This window comes from Ctenopharyngodon idella, chromosome 5 (assembly GCF_019924925.1).
Source record: "Ctenopharyngodon idella isolate HZGC_01 chromosome 5, HZGC01, whole genome shotgun sequence".
Lineage (NCBI taxonomy): Eukaryota > Metazoa > Chordata > Actinopteri > Cypriniformes > Xenocyprididae > Ctenopharyngodon > Ctenopharyngodon idella.
In genome coordinates this window covers 12,581,266-12,598,150 of record NC_067224.1, presented here as the reverse complement: position 1 = coordinate 12,598,150, position 16,885 = coordinate 12,581,266, and the positions used below count along the sequence as shown (strand labels likewise).

The 16,885-nt window shown below is 38.7% G+C and overlaps 1 protein-coding gene across 1 annotated transcript in view; it reads left to right on the top strand.

Annotated features, from left to right (window-relative positions):
* c5 (complement component 5) overlaps positions 1-16,885 on the top strand; it is a 20,877-nt gene extending 3,992 nt beyond the window's left edge. Inside the window, exons 13-42 of the mRNA XM_051893733.1 lie at positions 1,883-2,089; positions 2,181-2,336; positions 2,519-2,639; positions 2,756-2,824; positions 2,933-3,035; positions 3,393-3,505; positions 3,608-3,692; positions 3,906-3,988; positions 5,543-5,679; positions 6,341-6,562; positions 6,851-6,911; positions 6,993-7,082; positions 7,352-7,564; positions 7,852-7,936; positions 8,100-8,259; positions 8,339-8,437; positions 8,531-8,702; positions 8,816-9,021; positions 9,105-9,257; positions 9,359-9,421; positions 9,896-9,989; positions 10,078-10,117; positions 10,206-10,308; positions 14,746-14,820; positions 14,929-15,034; positions 15,122-15,205; positions 15,704-15,793; positions 15,915-15,997; positions 16,131-16,274; positions 16,535-16,885. Of these exons, the coding sequence (XP_051749693.1) occupies positions 1,883-2,089; positions 2,181-2,336; positions 2,519-2,639; positions 2,756-2,824; positions 2,933-3,035; positions 3,393-3,505; positions 3,608-3,692; positions 3,906-3,988; positions 5,543-5,679; positions 6,341-6,562; positions 6,851-6,911; positions 6,993-7,082; positions 7,352-7,564; positions 7,852-7,936; positions 8,100-8,259; positions 8,339-8,437; positions 8,531-8,702; positions 8,816-9,021; positions 9,105-9,257; positions 9,359-9,421; positions 9,896-9,989; positions 10,078-10,117; positions 10,206-10,308; positions 14,746-14,820; positions 14,929-15,034; positions 15,122-15,205; positions 15,704-15,793; positions 15,915-15,997; positions 16,131-16,196 (3,339 nt within the window). The 3' untranslated portion in view covers positions 16,197-16,274; positions 16,535-16,885. The remainder of the gene's footprint in view (positions 1-1,882; positions 2,090-2,180; positions 2,337-2,518; positions 2,640-2,755; positions 2,825-2,932; positions 3,036-3,392; positions 3,506-3,607; positions 3,693-3,905; positions 3,989-5,542; positions 5,680-6,340; positions 6,563-6,850; positions 6,912-6,992; positions 7,083-7,351; positions 7,565-7,851; positions 7,937-8,099; positions 8,260-8,338; positions 8,438-8,530; positions 8,703-8,815; positions 9,022-9,104; positions 9,258-9,358; positions 9,422-9,895; positions 9,990-10,077; positions 10,118-10,205; positions 10,309-14,745; positions 14,821-14,928; positions 15,035-15,121; positions 15,206-15,703; positions 15,794-15,914; positions 15,998-16,130; positions 16,275-16,534) is intronic.

Below are 16,885 nucleotides of genomic sequence, written 5' to 3'. Positions count from 1 at the left end.
GTTTCATGGACAGGAGTGGCCTATTCCTTCATTATTTTCTAATCAATTAAGCAGGTAAAAGGTTTGGGGTTGATTCTAAGTGTGGTATTTGCATTTGGAATCTGTTGCTTTGAACCTACATCATGTGTTCAAAGGAGCTCTCCATGCAAGTCAAACAGGCCATCATTATGCTTCAAAAAAACAAAAAAAAACAAATCCATCAGAGAGATAGCAGGAACATTAGGAGTGGCCAAATCAACAGTTTGGTACATTCTGAGAAAAAATACTTGTGAACTCAACAACATAAAAGATGCAAAGAATACAACGTCATCTGTAAAACACTGTGGAGACAATAATGGCATGGACATGCTTGGCTAGTGATATTGGGTCACTGGTGTTTATTGATGATGTGACAGAAGACAAAAGCAGACAGATGAATTCTGAAGTGTGTAGGAATCCAAAACACACTGCACTTATTCCACTTACTTTTTGAAGGAAAATAAGTGGAATATTCAATATTCAATCACCTGATCTCAACCCGATCGAGCATGCGTTTCACTTGCTGAAGGCAAAACTACAGGTAAAAAGACCCATGAACAAACAACAACTGAAGACAGCTGCAGTTAAGGCCTGGGAAAGCATCACAAAGGAGGAAACCCAGTCTTTGGTGATGTCCATGTTCCAGACTTTCAGGAAATCATTGCTTGCAAAGGATTCTTAACAAAATATTAAAAATGAACATGTTTATATTCATTTGTCCAATTACATTTGAGCCCCTGAAAATGTGGTGATTCTGTATAAAAATGGTTTCAATTCCTAAAATTTTCACTTGATATTTTTGTTCAACCCCTTGAATTAAAGCCGAAAGTCTGCACTTCAAATTCATCTCGGATGTTTCATTTTAATTTTATTCTGGTGGCATACAGAGCATAAAAGTATAAAAATTGTGCCTGTGTTGAATGAAAACATCTTTTTGTTTTTCAGTGTGAAGTAAAGACACTATCATTCAAAAGTTTGGGGTCGGTAAGATTTCTTGATGTTTTTAAAAGAAGTCTCTAATGCTCACGAGACTAAATTTATTTGATCAAAAATAGAGGAAAACAGTAATATTGTAAAATATTTTTATGACAACGGTTTTCTATTTTAATGTTTTAATATGCAATTTATTTATGTGATGGCAAAGCTATATTTTCACCAGTCGTCAGTGTCACTTGATCCTTCAGAAATCATTCTAATATGCTGATTTGCTACTCAAGAAACATTTCTTATTATTAAAGACAGCTGTTCTACTTAATATGTTTTGTGATTTTTTTCAGGATTCTTTGATGAATAGAAAGAACAGTATTTATTTTAAATAGAAACCTTATGTAACATCATAAATATCTACACTGCCACTTCTAATATAAGCGGTAATATCTTAAAAAATAAATAAATAATTGCACTGACCCCAAACTTTTGAATGGTACATAATATTATGCCAGGATTATGCCTTAGTTCAATTAGGACATTTAAGAAGCTTTTATAAACATGCCGTAGAAAAAAAAAACATCTTGGTGTGCATCTTGAGACAAAACAATGTCACTGACATATTTGATATGTCAGTGCAAGTTGCTTTCATTTAAAACAGCTCAAACATGAGTTTTAGTCTGGGATTAGGCTTAAGTCTTGTCTGTGAAACCGGGGGATTAGGTATTAAACAACATTTTTTATAGCTACTTAATATGTAATTTTGTTGTGGAGTAGCCTATAATTATGTATTACTATTGTAATAAATTAATTTATTGTATAATATGTAAAAGATTATACATTACAATATGTAAGTGTTTTAAATGGTATCAATCTTAATGTGTTATAAGTATTTCAGTGAATCATCTACTGACACAATCCTTTTTTTTTTTTAAAGATCATTTCCAGAGGAAAAATTGTGCAGTTTGCCACAGTTAAGCGTGTCAGTGAAAAGAGTCAGAGCCTTAACATTAAGATCACCCCTGACATGGTGCCGTCTGCTCGGCTACTGGTGTACTATGTCCTGTATGGGGAGGAAAAAGCAGAGCTGGTGGCAGACTCTGCATGGATTGATGTGAAGGCTAAATGTGTTCAAAATTTAAATGTAATGACTTTTTCTTTGTCATCAGTAGTTGTGATGTGTTTTAAGTTATTTATGAAATGTGTAATCATGACCTCATTGGAATATATTTCAGATGGACATATCAACTCTCAACTCGCAGTATAAACCCAAAGATAAACTCGAATTAAGAGTGTCAACTAAAACTAAAGAAGAGTCACTGGTGGCTTTTTCTGCTGTAGATACGGCCCTGTACAACCTAAAATCTAATGACAAAGACCCTCTGAAAAAGGTGAAATAGCATATTTGTTCAAAAAGAGGTTGTATATGGTCAAATTTTGTATGTTTTTTTTTTTTTTTTTTTGAGGAAATGACAATGAGAACATGTGGATGATGCTTTTAAAGACAAAAACTACAAACTAAGGTCATGATAAAAAAATGAGTGATGATATGTGTTGTTTCTCATTGTCGCAGGTGTTACATCATGTTGAGCGAAGTGACTTGGGTTGTGGAAGAGGAGGAGGCAAAAATAATGCTGATGTGTTTGACCGTGCTGGCCTTATGTTCATTACAAACGCCATGGCCTCAAGTGCAGGTACATGCTCACTTGTAAAGTCAGTGAGTGTGACTTGTTACATTAAAACATCTCAGTAGAGGATGAGATAATTTGCTGAAACACTGGCAAATGTATTTTCTTTTCTTCTTTTTCAGAGGGGACCTGCTCAGACCTGGTTAGGTTGAAGCGTTCACCTGACCTGGGGCAAAAGTTTGAATCAAAAGGTGTTTGCAAGCATTTCTTATTTGAAAACAATAACATTATATGCTAATAGCCTTTTTATCATTGCAACATCATCAAAATTTATTTATGCCCACATATTTGTTGTACAGCCAAAATGTACGGGCCGTCCAGGAATTGCTGCTTATCTGGGACACGCAGTATCCCGACGCTTGAAACCTGTGGGGATCGTGCTAAGAGACTGCCTTTTTCTGAGTAAGGAATTATTAAGTTCTTTTAATGTGACACTTACATGAAATCATATTTTAGAGTTTCATATTATGTTTTTAGAGATTTCTTTAGTCATTACTGCCATTTGGGTTGTAGTGCCAATGTTACGTAAATACTATTACATATAATAGAATTTACATTATAAAGTAATAAATAACATTATTAATTTAATAATTAAAAATTTTTGTGAGTTCATTTAAATGGCAGTCACATGCTTTAACATAGTCCATCTGAATGAAACATAAACTATATATTATACTTTAACATTAGCCTGTATCTTTACGCTGTGTAAAGTATTCTAGTGCATCAATTTATGACATAATCTTTTTGACAAACCTGTAGAAAGACTACTGATTACTGGAAGAAAAGGTGCCAGCGTGCCTTCTTGGAGTGCTGTGAATTTGCTATAAAGCTCCGTAAAGACAGTGTGGATAAGATCATTCTAAGCCGTGGAGGTACGATTGTTACTTATGTGACATCATCAACATAATGAATGTCTATAGTAACTTAGATGACTAAAATGTAAAAAGTCTAAAGTTCTCCATTACGTAATGCAGCGATCGACTTTTTGCTGGATGCGATGCCATCTCAGATAAGGAGCTACTTCCCTGAGAGCTGGTTATGGGAGGAACACACCAGCAAGTAAGAAAACTTTCTGAACCACAGTACCATCTGTCTAATTGATAATCTTTATAATAGAATTTTGAAAAATATTCTTAAAATATAACCATTATATCCATTAAGGATTGCATTGCTAATTAACTGATTTAAAATACATCAACATCTACATATGAGTGAAATTACTCTCTTTTTGTTAAATTATCCAGTTATACCTTTCATTTTAATCTGTTTAAGGTCTGGGTCAGTAAGCATTACCAAAAATCTTCCAGATTCACTGACTACATGGGAGCTAAAAGCAGTTGGGGTGTTCAGTGAGGGTAAGGCAACAAGCTGGATCGAAATTATTTGTTTTAGCATCACCTGGTGGTTGAAAAAGGAAATATGTGTAGCCAAAAGCTTTTTTCAGATAAACACATTCGGAGATATAGTTAAAATATCCTTAGTCCTCCAAGGTTTATAATGGTTGTGAATGGCAGCCCAAATTTTGAAGACAAAAAAAATGCACCTATCCATAAAAAAATGAATCCATACGACTCCATACGGTGCAACAGCCATATGCAGTACACAATGTCATGACGTTCTACACTACGCCATGACGCACAACACGTTATTAACGTAGTACGTCATGTCATTGTGTACTACGTAGTGGAAGTTAACACTTTTTGGACGTATACGTCGAATGCGTATGGCTGTCACGCTGGAAGCTCGTTATTTTACTTTATAAAGTTTTAAATAAGGATATTTGTCTTACACGAACGCATTGATTTGATTCAGAAGGCCTTTATTAACCTCCTGGAGTCGTATGGATTCATTTTTTTATGGATGGTGCATTTTTTTTTGTCTTCAAAATTTGGGCTGCCATTTACAACCATTATAAACCTTGGAGGATATTTTTAAATATATCTCCGATTGTGTTCGTCTGAAAGAAGATTGAAGAGTCATATACACCTAGAATGGCTTGAGGGTGAGTAAATATGTGATAATTTTCATTTTTGGGTGAACTATCCTTTTAACTCTTATTATATCGCTTCAGTATACAGTATGCAGATTTTTTATATGCATTGATTAGAATTACCTACTAATTAACTACAAATCACAGTAGCACATTCTACCTTAAAGGGATAGTGCACACAAAAATGAAAATTCTGTCATCGCTTAGTCACCCAGCCATCGTTCCACACATGTATGACATTCTTCTGTGGAACACACAACGGTAGTTTGAAGAGTGTTTAGTAACTAAACAGTTTTGATTTCCATTGACTTCCGATGTATGGATAAAAAATACAATGGAATTCAATGGGAACAGAAACTGTTTGGTTATCAACATTCTTAAAAATATCTTCTTTTGTGTTTCACAGAAAAAAGAAAGTCCCTTTTAAGGCTATAAATCTCTGACTGGATCACAGTATGCAGTATGCTCAGCTTGACCTTACATTTCTACTGTGAATAAACCCTGGTGAAAAATCCAGCTGCAGCATTATTGGTGATCAGCATATTGTATGTTTTCCATGCTGGGATTAGCATGGGATGCTGGTGGCTAGTTTGCTGGTCCTCAGCATGGGAAGCGGGAGTGCTTGTGGTCCAGCACTAACCAGCACACCAGCCTGGACTAACATGGTATTCAGGCTGGTTTATACTGGATTTTTCAGCAGGGAAGAACCAGAAATAATTACAGCCACACTTTTTAACAGTTGTACTTTTACACATAATGTGGTCATGTGACAAAATACTGTTTAAACATTAGTATTCTAACAATAGGCGTAAGCTTCACAAAAACAGCATTTATTATTTCAGGAAATAATCCAGTATGCATGGAGACCTTTTGGGGTGTTTTTAATTAGAATTTCAGACTTTCCTGTTCCTTTGATCAGGGATCTGTGTGTCAGAAGAAAAGGTTCAGGTGTCCCAGGACATTAGTGTGGATGTTCCCTTGCCATATTCCATGGTTCGTGGAGAGCAGATTGAGCTCAGGGGTTCAGTCTACAATCAGCGTTTTTCAAAAACTTGGGTAAGCGGTTCACTTCTTATTCAGCAGGATGAGTTTAAATAGAAATTATTCTTTATAAACTACACTACCATCAAAAAATTTGGGTCAGTTTTTTTTTTTTTTTTTTTTTTTTTTTAGTAATTAATACTTTTATTCAGCAAGGATGCATTAAATTAATCAAAAGGGACAGTAAAGACTTTTACATTTTTACATTTTATAAATGCTCTTTTAAATGTTCTATTTAATGTTCTAAAGTTTGTTTCCACAGAAAATACTAAACAGCACATCTGTTTTCAACATTGATAATAAAAAAGAAATGCTTCTTTAGCAATAAATCAGAATATTAAAATGATTTCTAAAGGATCATGTGACACTGAAGACTGGAGAAATGATGCTGAAACTTTACCTTTGCCATCACAAAAAAATTACACTTTAAAATATATTAAAATAGAAAACATTTTAAATTGTAATAATATTTCACAATATTACTGTTTTGCTGTATTTTTGATCAAATGTAGTCTTGGTGAGCATAAGAGACAAAAACATTAACAAATCTTACCGACCCCAAACTTTTGAACAATGGTGTATATAGTATATCTAATATATGTGACATTATGGTGATAAACTAATTACAGTTTTCTTTCTCTCTGTCTCTTTCTATATCTCACACTTACATGAATAGTTCCGTGTGACCCTAACGGCAACAGATGGAGTGTGTGTGTTTCATGGAACTCAACAGGGGAAACATGGAAAGCCAAATGAAATCAAGGGGCAAATAGACGGTCGTTCAGTGGCTTTGGTCACATTCTACATCATGGCTTTGGAAGCGGGCACTCATACACTCACTTTCACTTTAACAACTAAGTGGGGGGGTGAGACTGTGGTCAAGAAATTGAAAGTGGTGGTAAGAAGCAATACACAGTCAGTGCTAGAGGACTGTAGCTTTGTAACACTGTGTAACTACTCTCTAAATATGTACAAACTAAATATTTAATTCTGATTTGTTTGAGTTAATATTTTGAAAGTTACAGTATGTTTTCATTGTACATTGATCTCTTTTATTTCAAAAGAGTACAGTATATATGATTCCTCATGATATTTTTGCCTTAAAATTGAGAACTAAACCACTCATATTTCAGTTTAGTATGCCTGTGATTATGACCTGACAGACTAATGTTCTGGTACTTCACAGCCAGAGGGAATTAGAAAGGAAATACAAAGTGGTGGAAGAATAGATCCAAATGGAGTCTTTGGTAAGGACATCTGAAGAGTAACAGCATGCTTCCTGCTCATGTCCTGATGGAGTTTCACACCATTTATTTTTCCTTTCTTAGGCACTTCCATGCGAAAACTTGAGTTAAAACATGCCATTCCACCAAACATTGCACCCAAGTCAACTGTGGATCGTATTCTAACAATTAATGGTATGATGCCTGTGAAGCTGGAACACATTTGTGCAGATGCTAAATGACACTTTCTACACTATACTATAAAGAACTACTATAGTACTGTAGTAGAACCACAGAACTAAAACAGATTTCCCCGATAATGTTTCTTTTATAAACTGCATAGATTAAAAATTATTATACTGTAACTGGAGGCCCAAGAGGCCCTATATGTGTTTTATAGTGAGGAAATGTTGCCAAGTCACACTTGTAACTTGTAACACACATTTGTAACTCTTTATGTTCAGGTGAAGTACTGGGAGAGCTTCTGTCAATAATAAATAACCCAGAAGGTTTAAAACAGTTGACTAACCTGCCACGGGGAAATGCAGAGATGGAGCTAATGGGTCTCCTGCCGATCTACTATGTCTACCACTACCTAGAAAAGACAGAGAAATGGGACATTCTGGGAAAAGAGTCAGCTGCAAGTGAAAGGGAATTAAAGAGGAAGATGCAAGCTGGTGGGATGTTTGTTTCAGTAGAGCAGAATAAAAATTGTAGAATGATCATAGTTTTTCCTCCTCACATTTCTTGTATATCATGTTTCCTTTTTTAAATTATTATACTTTTTTAATTCAAAATTTTCTTTATACTCGTTTCAATATAATAGTAACAATTTAAGGATAATTTCCATCTTATAATAATTACATTTTGTTTTTATTTGCTTATCTGATACGAAAGCAATATATCAGTTGTTGCCAGTATAATTAACTATTGAGTGATTTAATGACTCACTGTTCTTTTACAGGCATCACCAGCATCATGTCATATAAGCTGAGGAATGAATATGCTTTCAGCATGTGGTCAAACAAGGACAAATCAGCCAGTACCTGGTAAACAACTGCGCGATTTCTTGTTTGCCATATTTTTTCTTCATTGGCAGCTGAAACAAAGCATTGTCTCAATGTTTTAAATACTCAGATAGCAATACATATGGAAATTAAGTACAATTTATGTGCTTCTACTGAAGGTGTAATGCTGTAAAAACTTCTTTAGGGTGACGGCTCTTATAGCCAAGACTTTAGCTGACATGCATGAATATGTCTCTTTGGAGTCTGAAGTGCTGACCAACACCATCTATTGGCTGATTAAAAATCGTCAGAATGATGATGGCTCGTTCTATGAGAAATCACAAACCAATCCAATTAAACTCATGGTATGTGAAGAAAATAATTGTTAATGATATTATACTGTATATTTCAGTGTTTTGATCAAGATTGCCTTGTTTTTTTAAGGGTGCCGGAGCAGATGTCACTGAAAAGACAGTATTCCTCACATCTTTTGTCATGATTGGAATTAAAAATGCTCTGAAGGTCCCAAACATTAACATACAGGTATGACTGGCAGTAAAATCTGACCAATCAAAAACCTAAATGTGGGATTATTCCTCATTCAGTCAGTAAATAACAGTACAATTGTCTCTCTAGGCCTTTAAAGATGCTTTAGATCATGCCACGCAGTACCTCTGCTCTAAGTCAAAGAAGATTGAAAGTTTATATGTTAGAGCCATTGCATCCTATGCTCTGACACTGGTAGACACCCATAGCATGCCAGCAGTTGATCTTTATGAAAAAATCAAACAGCAGGCTCAAGTTAAAGGTAAAATCTTGAAGGAGAAAAAAAAAAAAAAAAAACTTAGCACAGATTAGACCCTCTCATTTTTGGCCAACAATTTAATACGGACAATTTGTCTGTACATCTCGCATTTTCAGGAAACCCAGCTACAATTCGTTTCTGGGAAGATTCTAAACCTAAGAAGGATTCATTAAAACCCAGTGATGTGACAGCAAAGACTGTGGAAACAACAGTTTACATCCTGCTTAACACTTTAGTCAGAGGTGATTCCACCTATGCAAAGCCCATCCTGAACTGGTTAACACAAGACCAGAGATACGGAGGGGGCTTTCATTCAACACAGGTACTCCAATTCAATATTAACAGTATATTAAGCTTTTAATGTTGTGTTTATCAAATGTGATCTGACTTTCCTTAAATTTTCAGGACAGCATTCTTACTTTGGAGGCCCTTACCAAGTACAGCATCTTAGCCAGTCAAGCCACCTTAGACATGGTGGTTGACATTGAATACAAGACTAAAGGTGATATCAGCAGAATCAAACTAACTCAGCAAAAGCCTGTGGCTAAACCAATAGAGGTACATTCATTTTTTAATGATGTTAACTGAATTATTTTCATTTAAAATTATTTATAAATTATTTATGAATTGAATGGCATTCTTCTGTTTTCTTTGAAAAGGTGACCAAAAATGATGATATAATAATCAAAACTGCAATGAGCTCTGGTATTTCATTTGCCAAAGTAAGTGAGGTTGTATTTAACACAGGAACAAAATATTAGTGTCAGTTATTGGTTGATATTAATAATATATATCAATATTAAATATTTATTTGTCCACCCTCATTTTCATCTATTTTTACATTTAGACTACCTCTGCCGTCTTCTAGCGATCACTTAAAATTAATTTCAGATCTCAAAGTGATTTTTTTTTTTAACTTTTAAAGTTATAGTGTAATAATGCCCAAATTTATAATTTAAAAGTATTGATTTTATTTGTTTTTATTTGCTTTCACAAAATAGTATAGTCAAATTTTAATATATGCCATTGATCAGTATATTGACCAGATTTGACCAGATATTGACCAAACATTCATTTTAAAGGATGGTCATTTTCAGTGTATTTAATAAACACTACAATGATAGACTTCTTTTTTAATATTCTATGCATGGAACAAATTTATTTATTGATTTATTTATTAACCTAATTTTTGACAGTTGAGAACAGTCTACTATGAGATGACAGAGAGCAATGAAAATTGCCAATTTGAAATGTCAATTGACATTCATGACAGCGTCCCATTTTCAGATGGTACGTTCTGTAATTTTGTCTACTTTTAAACACTTGGTTGTTTTTCAAAATGAACTTGGTGCAGCTAATTTGATTTCTTTGTGAGCAGATCCTATGCTTTTGTCACAGAGGATTGTGGCCTGTGCAAAGTAAGTCTGTAGAAACTCCTAATAAGAAGTTACAGGTTTTAAGTGTCTTAAAACAATTGCCATTAAACAAATGCCATTATGTGTAAAGATACAAGCCACATGAAAATACATTTGAAACGGAGTCAGGACTCACTGTGATGGAAATTTATTTGCCAACCGGTGTGATCCCAGTCCAGGAGGATCTAGATATGGTGAGATACTAAATGCAAATACATTTCCATAGAAACAATCCATTGTTTCAGTAAAATGTCTCAGGTTACGTATGTAACCATAGTTCCCTGAGAAAGGGAACGAGACGCTGCATCCGATAGGATCGCTTTGGGAACGCCCTCAGCGTGATCGCGTCTGATGCACGTCTGTCAACTAGTCCAATGGCGAGAGTGAACGTCACGGGCGGGTGACGTCACGACCAGGAAAGGATAAATACACATCCGGCGAGACCAGCTTCAGCTCAAATTGCCGAAGCAAATCGATCACAGGGATGCAAGGAGTATGGCAACGCAACGCAGCGTCTCGTTCCCTTTCTCAGGGAACTATGGTTACATACGTAACCTGAGACGTTCCCTTTCGAGGTAACTCGCGCTGCGTCCGATAGGATCACTTTGGGAACGATACACCAAAACGCCATAATCACAAATACCTGTCTGTGTGAAACTGTGGCACACTTAAGACAGCAACACCGATGATCCTGGAGCTGCGTCCAGGTCAAGGTCATAATACCTCACAAATGTGAGAGGCGAGGACCAACTGGCCGCATCACAGATTTCTTTGAGGAAAACCCCCGAAATTAAGGCCTTGGAGGCCGCCATACTCCTAGTCGAATGCGCTCTGACAGCTAAAGGACACTGCTGGCCAGAGACCTCGTAGGCGAACGAAATAGCCTCGACTATCCACTTGCTTACAGTGTGTTTAGAGGCAGGACGACCCCTGTTATGGGGTCCAAAGCACACAAATAACTGGTCTGCTTTCCTCCACAGGGCAGCTCTGTGGACATATGTGTCCAGTGCTCGCACTGGACACAGCAGATTCAGTTTCTCCTGGTCTGGGGTAACAAATGGAGGAGGACAAAAGGCTTGCAACACAATAGGCCTTGGAACGTTAGTCAAAACCTTAGGGATATACCCAGGTTTGGGGTAGAGGAAGGCTTTGACCATCCCCGGAGCAAACTCAAGACAGGTTGGGGACACTGAAGGCCTGAAGGTCTCCTACTCTCTTAAGGGATGATATGGCGAGAAGGAAGACAGTCTTAAGTGTCAGGAACTTATCTGAGACTGACTCAAGTGGCTCAAATGGAGCTGTAGATAGGCCTTCTAACACAATGGCCAAATCCCAAGCAGGGACCCTCGTGCGCATCGCAGGCCTCAGCCTCTGGGTGCCACGGAGGAAACGAATAACTAACGGGTTCTTCCCGACCGTAGTACCATCCACATGGGCATGGTAAGCAGATATAGTTGAAACATATACTTTAAGTGTAGGTGGGGTTAACCCAGATGAGAAGCGGCACTGTAGGAACTCAAGTACTGAACCTATCGGGCAGTAGACTGGATCCAACTGCCGTTCTTGACACCAGGAAGTGAAAAGTTTCCACTTCAAGGCGTATAGTAGCCTCTATGAGTTTGGCCCCCTCAGAGACCAAACCCACAGATTCAACATTTCTGGATGAGGATGGAGAATCGTGCCCCCCCGCCTGAGACAGGAGGTCCCTCCTGATCGGAATCTTCCAAGGTGAGCCATCGAGAAGAGCTATCAGGTCCGAAAACCATATGCGGCTCAGCCAGTGAGGTGCTACCAGCAGTAGACTTATCCTTAGGAACCAATTTTTCTTCCATATGATCAAGGCGCGGAGACAGCGCCACGTGATCTTGATCATACGAAGTGGGTTGCCCCTCGGGGAGAACCCTTTGGTCCTGAGCCACCACTGTAAGGGTCTCATGTACAGCAGGCCAAAAGGTATCACGTTGGACGCTGCTGTCATCAGACCCAACAGTCTCTGAAACTGTTTTACAGTGCGTGACTGGCCTAGCTTCAATTCTTTCATGGCTGATAGAATAGCAGTGATGCGAACTGGAGAGAGACATGCTCGCATTGTCACTGAATCCCAAACCACACCAAGAAAAGTGGTCCTCTGTTGTGGAGTAAGCACGCTTTTCTTGGCATTTAGTCTCAACCCCGATTTCTGAATATGTGCGAGAACGACATCTCGATGCCGAACCGCCATCTCCTCTGACTGTGCTAAAATCAACCAGTCGTCAATATAATTCAGGATGCATATGCTCTGCAGCTTGAGCAGGGCCAGCGTTGCATCTACGCATTTCGTGAATGTGCAGGGTGAGAGAGCTAGGCCGAACGGAAGAACCCGAAATTGGTACGCTTCGCCCCCGAAAGCAAACCTCAGGAACTTCCTGTGCTGTGGAAGGATGGAGATATGGAATTATGCGTCCTTGAGTTACGATTTGACTTATCGTCAGCATCTTGAATTTTAGCTTTTGTACTGCTCGATTCAGATGACGTAGATCTAAAATAGGGCACAACCCCCCTGTCGGCAACCGGAACCCTCTCTATAGCCTCTTTTGCTAATAAGGTTTTTATTTCTTGCTCCAACACCAGAGCCTGCTGTGGAAGCACTGACGTTTGCAGCACTCCTTTGAATAGAGGTGTACGGCACCACAACTGGATTTTGTAACCTTTCTCTATAATTTGCAGGACCCAACGTGAGATATTTTGAAGAGATTTCCACTCTACCAGAAAATCTACTAAGGGAACCAGCCTCTCGAGGCTGGCCTCTGGTGTTTTGTTCACAGCACATTTTTGATGTAAATTTATCCTCCTCAGAGGATGTGACACAGCGTTGTGTTGTTCTGAACACTGCGTCACTAATTCGGTGGGAACCGCTGCGCCCCGAGTCACCAGAGGTGGCGGGGTTGGCAGAACGGCCTCCTGAGGGCCACGAGGTGGGACGGGCACCGTATACTGAGGTGTGTACCGCACCACCCTGTGTGGGGCTGCCCTCAGAAGCCTGACACCACTGGCGTCAGGGCTTCTTCTGCCCAGCCTTCTTCGCCTGAAGCAAAACCCTCAGGTCTGTCTTCGGCTTAGAAGGCTTGGGCTGAGAGTGCCGTCCCGGCCCACCGTGTCTTTGAGGTGGAGCACGAGAGGCGACACTCTCTTTCTGCTGCGCTCGGTATGAGGAGCTATACGGCTGGGGCTGCTCACGCCCAGCAGCCCCAGAGGATGGATGGCGGCGTGGTAGGTACTTGAACCACAGGTGCCTCTCTGTCGCCACCAAGGCTGCCATAGACCACCCAACAGCTCTGGCGGTCTCCTTGGTGGCTTTTAGAGACAGATCTGTGGCTCGACACAGTTCTCGAACTGCGTCCAGGCCAATCCCCTCCCCGCCATCCAGATCCTTCAGCAGATCTGCTTGGTACGCTTGCAGAATAGCCATAGTGTGCAAGCACGCACCAGCCTGACCCGCTGCGTTAGTATTCCCACTAACCCTGATGTAGCTTTAAGTGGTTTTGTGGGAAGCGTGGGGGTCTTCAGGGACGACGCTGAGCCCGGGGACAGATAGCTCGCAAGCATCTGTTCAACCCGGGGCATCGTCCCATAACCATATTCTTTCAGCCCTCATGTCAAGCACTATTCTAACATAAGAGGGCTGAAAGAATATGGTTATGGGACGATGCCCCGGGTTGAACAGATGCTTGCGACCTATCTGTCCCCGGGTTCAAGCGTGATGAATATGGTTTCCTCCATGATCTCGCTAGCTCATCATGAAGATCATGGAAGAATGGCAGACCCCATGGTGGAAGTGCTTTATTTGATGACAAAAAGCGCTTGTCCAGTTTGCTTTTCGGACGAGCGCCCTGATTCTCGGCTGGCCAATCAATGCTTAACTTTGACACAGAGCGAGAAAGCACATCCACCAGCTCCTCATACTCAGGGGAAAGTGATGGCGAGTCATCTTCCCCCATATCGACGCTCAGCACATCCAATTCCTCAGAACTAGAGTGCTGATGCGACGAGCCCTCTCCCTGGGCAGAAGAAGCCGCGACAGATCCTGCGAGCCCCACGACATCTTTCTCCGCGCTGCCTCAGCAGGGCCCAGAGCTGTGGGGAACGCTTGCCTGCGCACTTTCCTCGAAAAGTGCTAGGCGGGAGCGGAGCGTCCTTAGAGGAAGCTTTTCGCAATGCTCGCATTCAGCCCCCGCGAAGGCTGAAAGAGCATGCTCCGCTCCCAAACACATCACGCACAAATCGTGTGTATCCCCACCCGTGAGGAAACGAGGGCAGGGAGGAGTACATGGTTTAAATGCCTGTGTGTTCGCCATAACTGTTATATACTGAGCTGTGCTATATCGTGACAGACAACAATAAATAGACAAGGACAGTTTCACATGGAGCGCTTTGCTGAGGCAGAAAAGCTGAAGCAGGTCTCGCCGGATGTTTATTTATCCTTTCCTGGTCGTGACGTCACCCGCCCATGACGTTCACTATCGCCATTGGACTAGTTGACAGACGTGCATCAGACGCTATCACGCTGAGGGCGTTCCCAAAGCGATCCTATCGGACGCAGCACGAGTTCCCTTGAAAGGTGTGGTGACATTTTATATTTCTATATTTTGCAGTACCAAAATGGACTTGAGTCTCAGATTTCCAACTATGAAATAATGGGTGACCAAGTCATCCTTCAAATAGATTCGGTGAGCATTGCTGGACAAAACTAACTTTTGGATTCTCACTATTTTCATTAAAACATGTGTGTATTTCATCTTGTAGAATATTTCTACTGTACAATTTTTATCATGCAGATACCATCAAAAGATTTCTACTGTGTGGGTTTCCGTATTCAAGAGGAATTTGAAACTGGCCTGACCAGAGCCTCGGTATTCAGAGTTTATGAATTTTATGATCAAGGTATAGCATTTCCACAAATGTTTGATTTATGTCAGGCTGAACTGATTTTGGCTACATAAAACAAGCTTTCTCATCTCATTTTAATAGAAAATAAGTGTATGAAGTTTTACCACAAACAAACCCGCAAACTATTGAGACTCTGTGAGGGAGACCAGTGTCAGTGCATGGCAGGTAAGCCAAATAAAAACAGAACAAAACAGAAATAAACAAAAAACAGAAATGAAACAGCTATTAACAAAAATAATGAATCGTTTTCATTGTATCTCACTTTTTCTGGCTGCCGGGAGTCTAGCATTTTTGCCAATTCTGACAACAGTCTCGCAATAGTCATTTACCCAGCTAACATTTTCCTAACGTTCCCATTAAGTTGTTTCTGAATGTTCTCTGAACGTTCAAGATGTCCAGTGTTGAAACGTTCTAAAAATGTTTTTTCTTGGTTATACTCAAACTTTAATGGAACATTCCATTTTATCATTTTGCCAAACATTATGGGAACAATACTTTTGAAAATCCTCTAAACATTCTGAAACAAGTAGAAACATTTAAAAAACATTCAACGAACATCTGCTCATGAAGTTACCATTTACATATATTATGTATACTGAGTTTAATGTGTCTGTGTTAGTATAATAACAATTTATCTGTATGTCCATGTCTTTTTCAAAATAGCGGAATGCTGCAACTTTAAATCCACCATTGATACCACAATCACTGCTGAACAGCGCAGAAATTATTTGTGTAAAGAAAGCATGAAATATGGTAAATACTGATCCTCATGAAGCTTCAGGTCACATAAAAAATAACAAGATGTCACATGATCAGTGGTATACATTTGCACAATGATATATGTCATTTAATGTTTTTTTCCCCTTTTTTCTAGCATTTAAAGTGTTAATTGAATCCTCTGAGGCAGTAGGAGATTTTGTGACCTACAAAGCAAAAGTTAAAACAGTGCTCAAAAAAGGCAAGAGTATATCAAATATGATTTGTGTTGATATATTATAAAGTTTAAGTTGTAAATGATTTAAAGTAAAATTATCTGAATAAACAATTAAATAAGTTGCATAACAGCTTCAATCCAGAATTTCTCTTCTGCAGAACAAACGGACGACTTAAAAACAGATTCAGAGATAGATTTTGTGAAGAAGGCAACTTGCACTGAAACAAATTTTGAAGTTGGCAAGCAGTATCTGATCATGACTTCTGAGAGTATAAAGATAAAAGTGGATCATGCTTATAAGTGAGTTCTTTTTTTGCTTCCTTGCTCATGTTTAAAAATCACATCATACATTACCTATAAGGATCAAGATTTTGGGCAGGACGATCTGCCTGTCCCACCAAAAAATATTTGCAATTTTTTGTAAATTCATCATAAATTCCTTAAATCTGTTACGTAACACCTTCACACACACATTATAAAGTGAGAGTGTTTCACATTAATTAATCAGCTATTATGTAGGCTACAGAAGCCTCAGAACTGATTTTCTTATCACATTTCAGGTATAAGTTTCCTTTGGACTCGCATGCTTGGGTGGACTGGTGGCCACTTGAATCTGACTGCAGGAATGATGCCTGCAAACAATACACCGGTGTTTTGGATGATTTTGGACTAGATTTCTTATTATCTGGCTGTGATTAATGATAAATTGCAATGTCAATAGAAGAGATCATTCTTATGCATGTTCTTATTCTATAACAACATCCTCTGAATAAGAATAAACAGAAATGTTCAATAAATTAATCAATAATCAATTTTAGAAATTTTAAATATATGTGATTATTTTATAAACTTAGTCATTTATTTTGTATTAACCACAAACATATACAACATTAAACAAAAAAAGTATTACA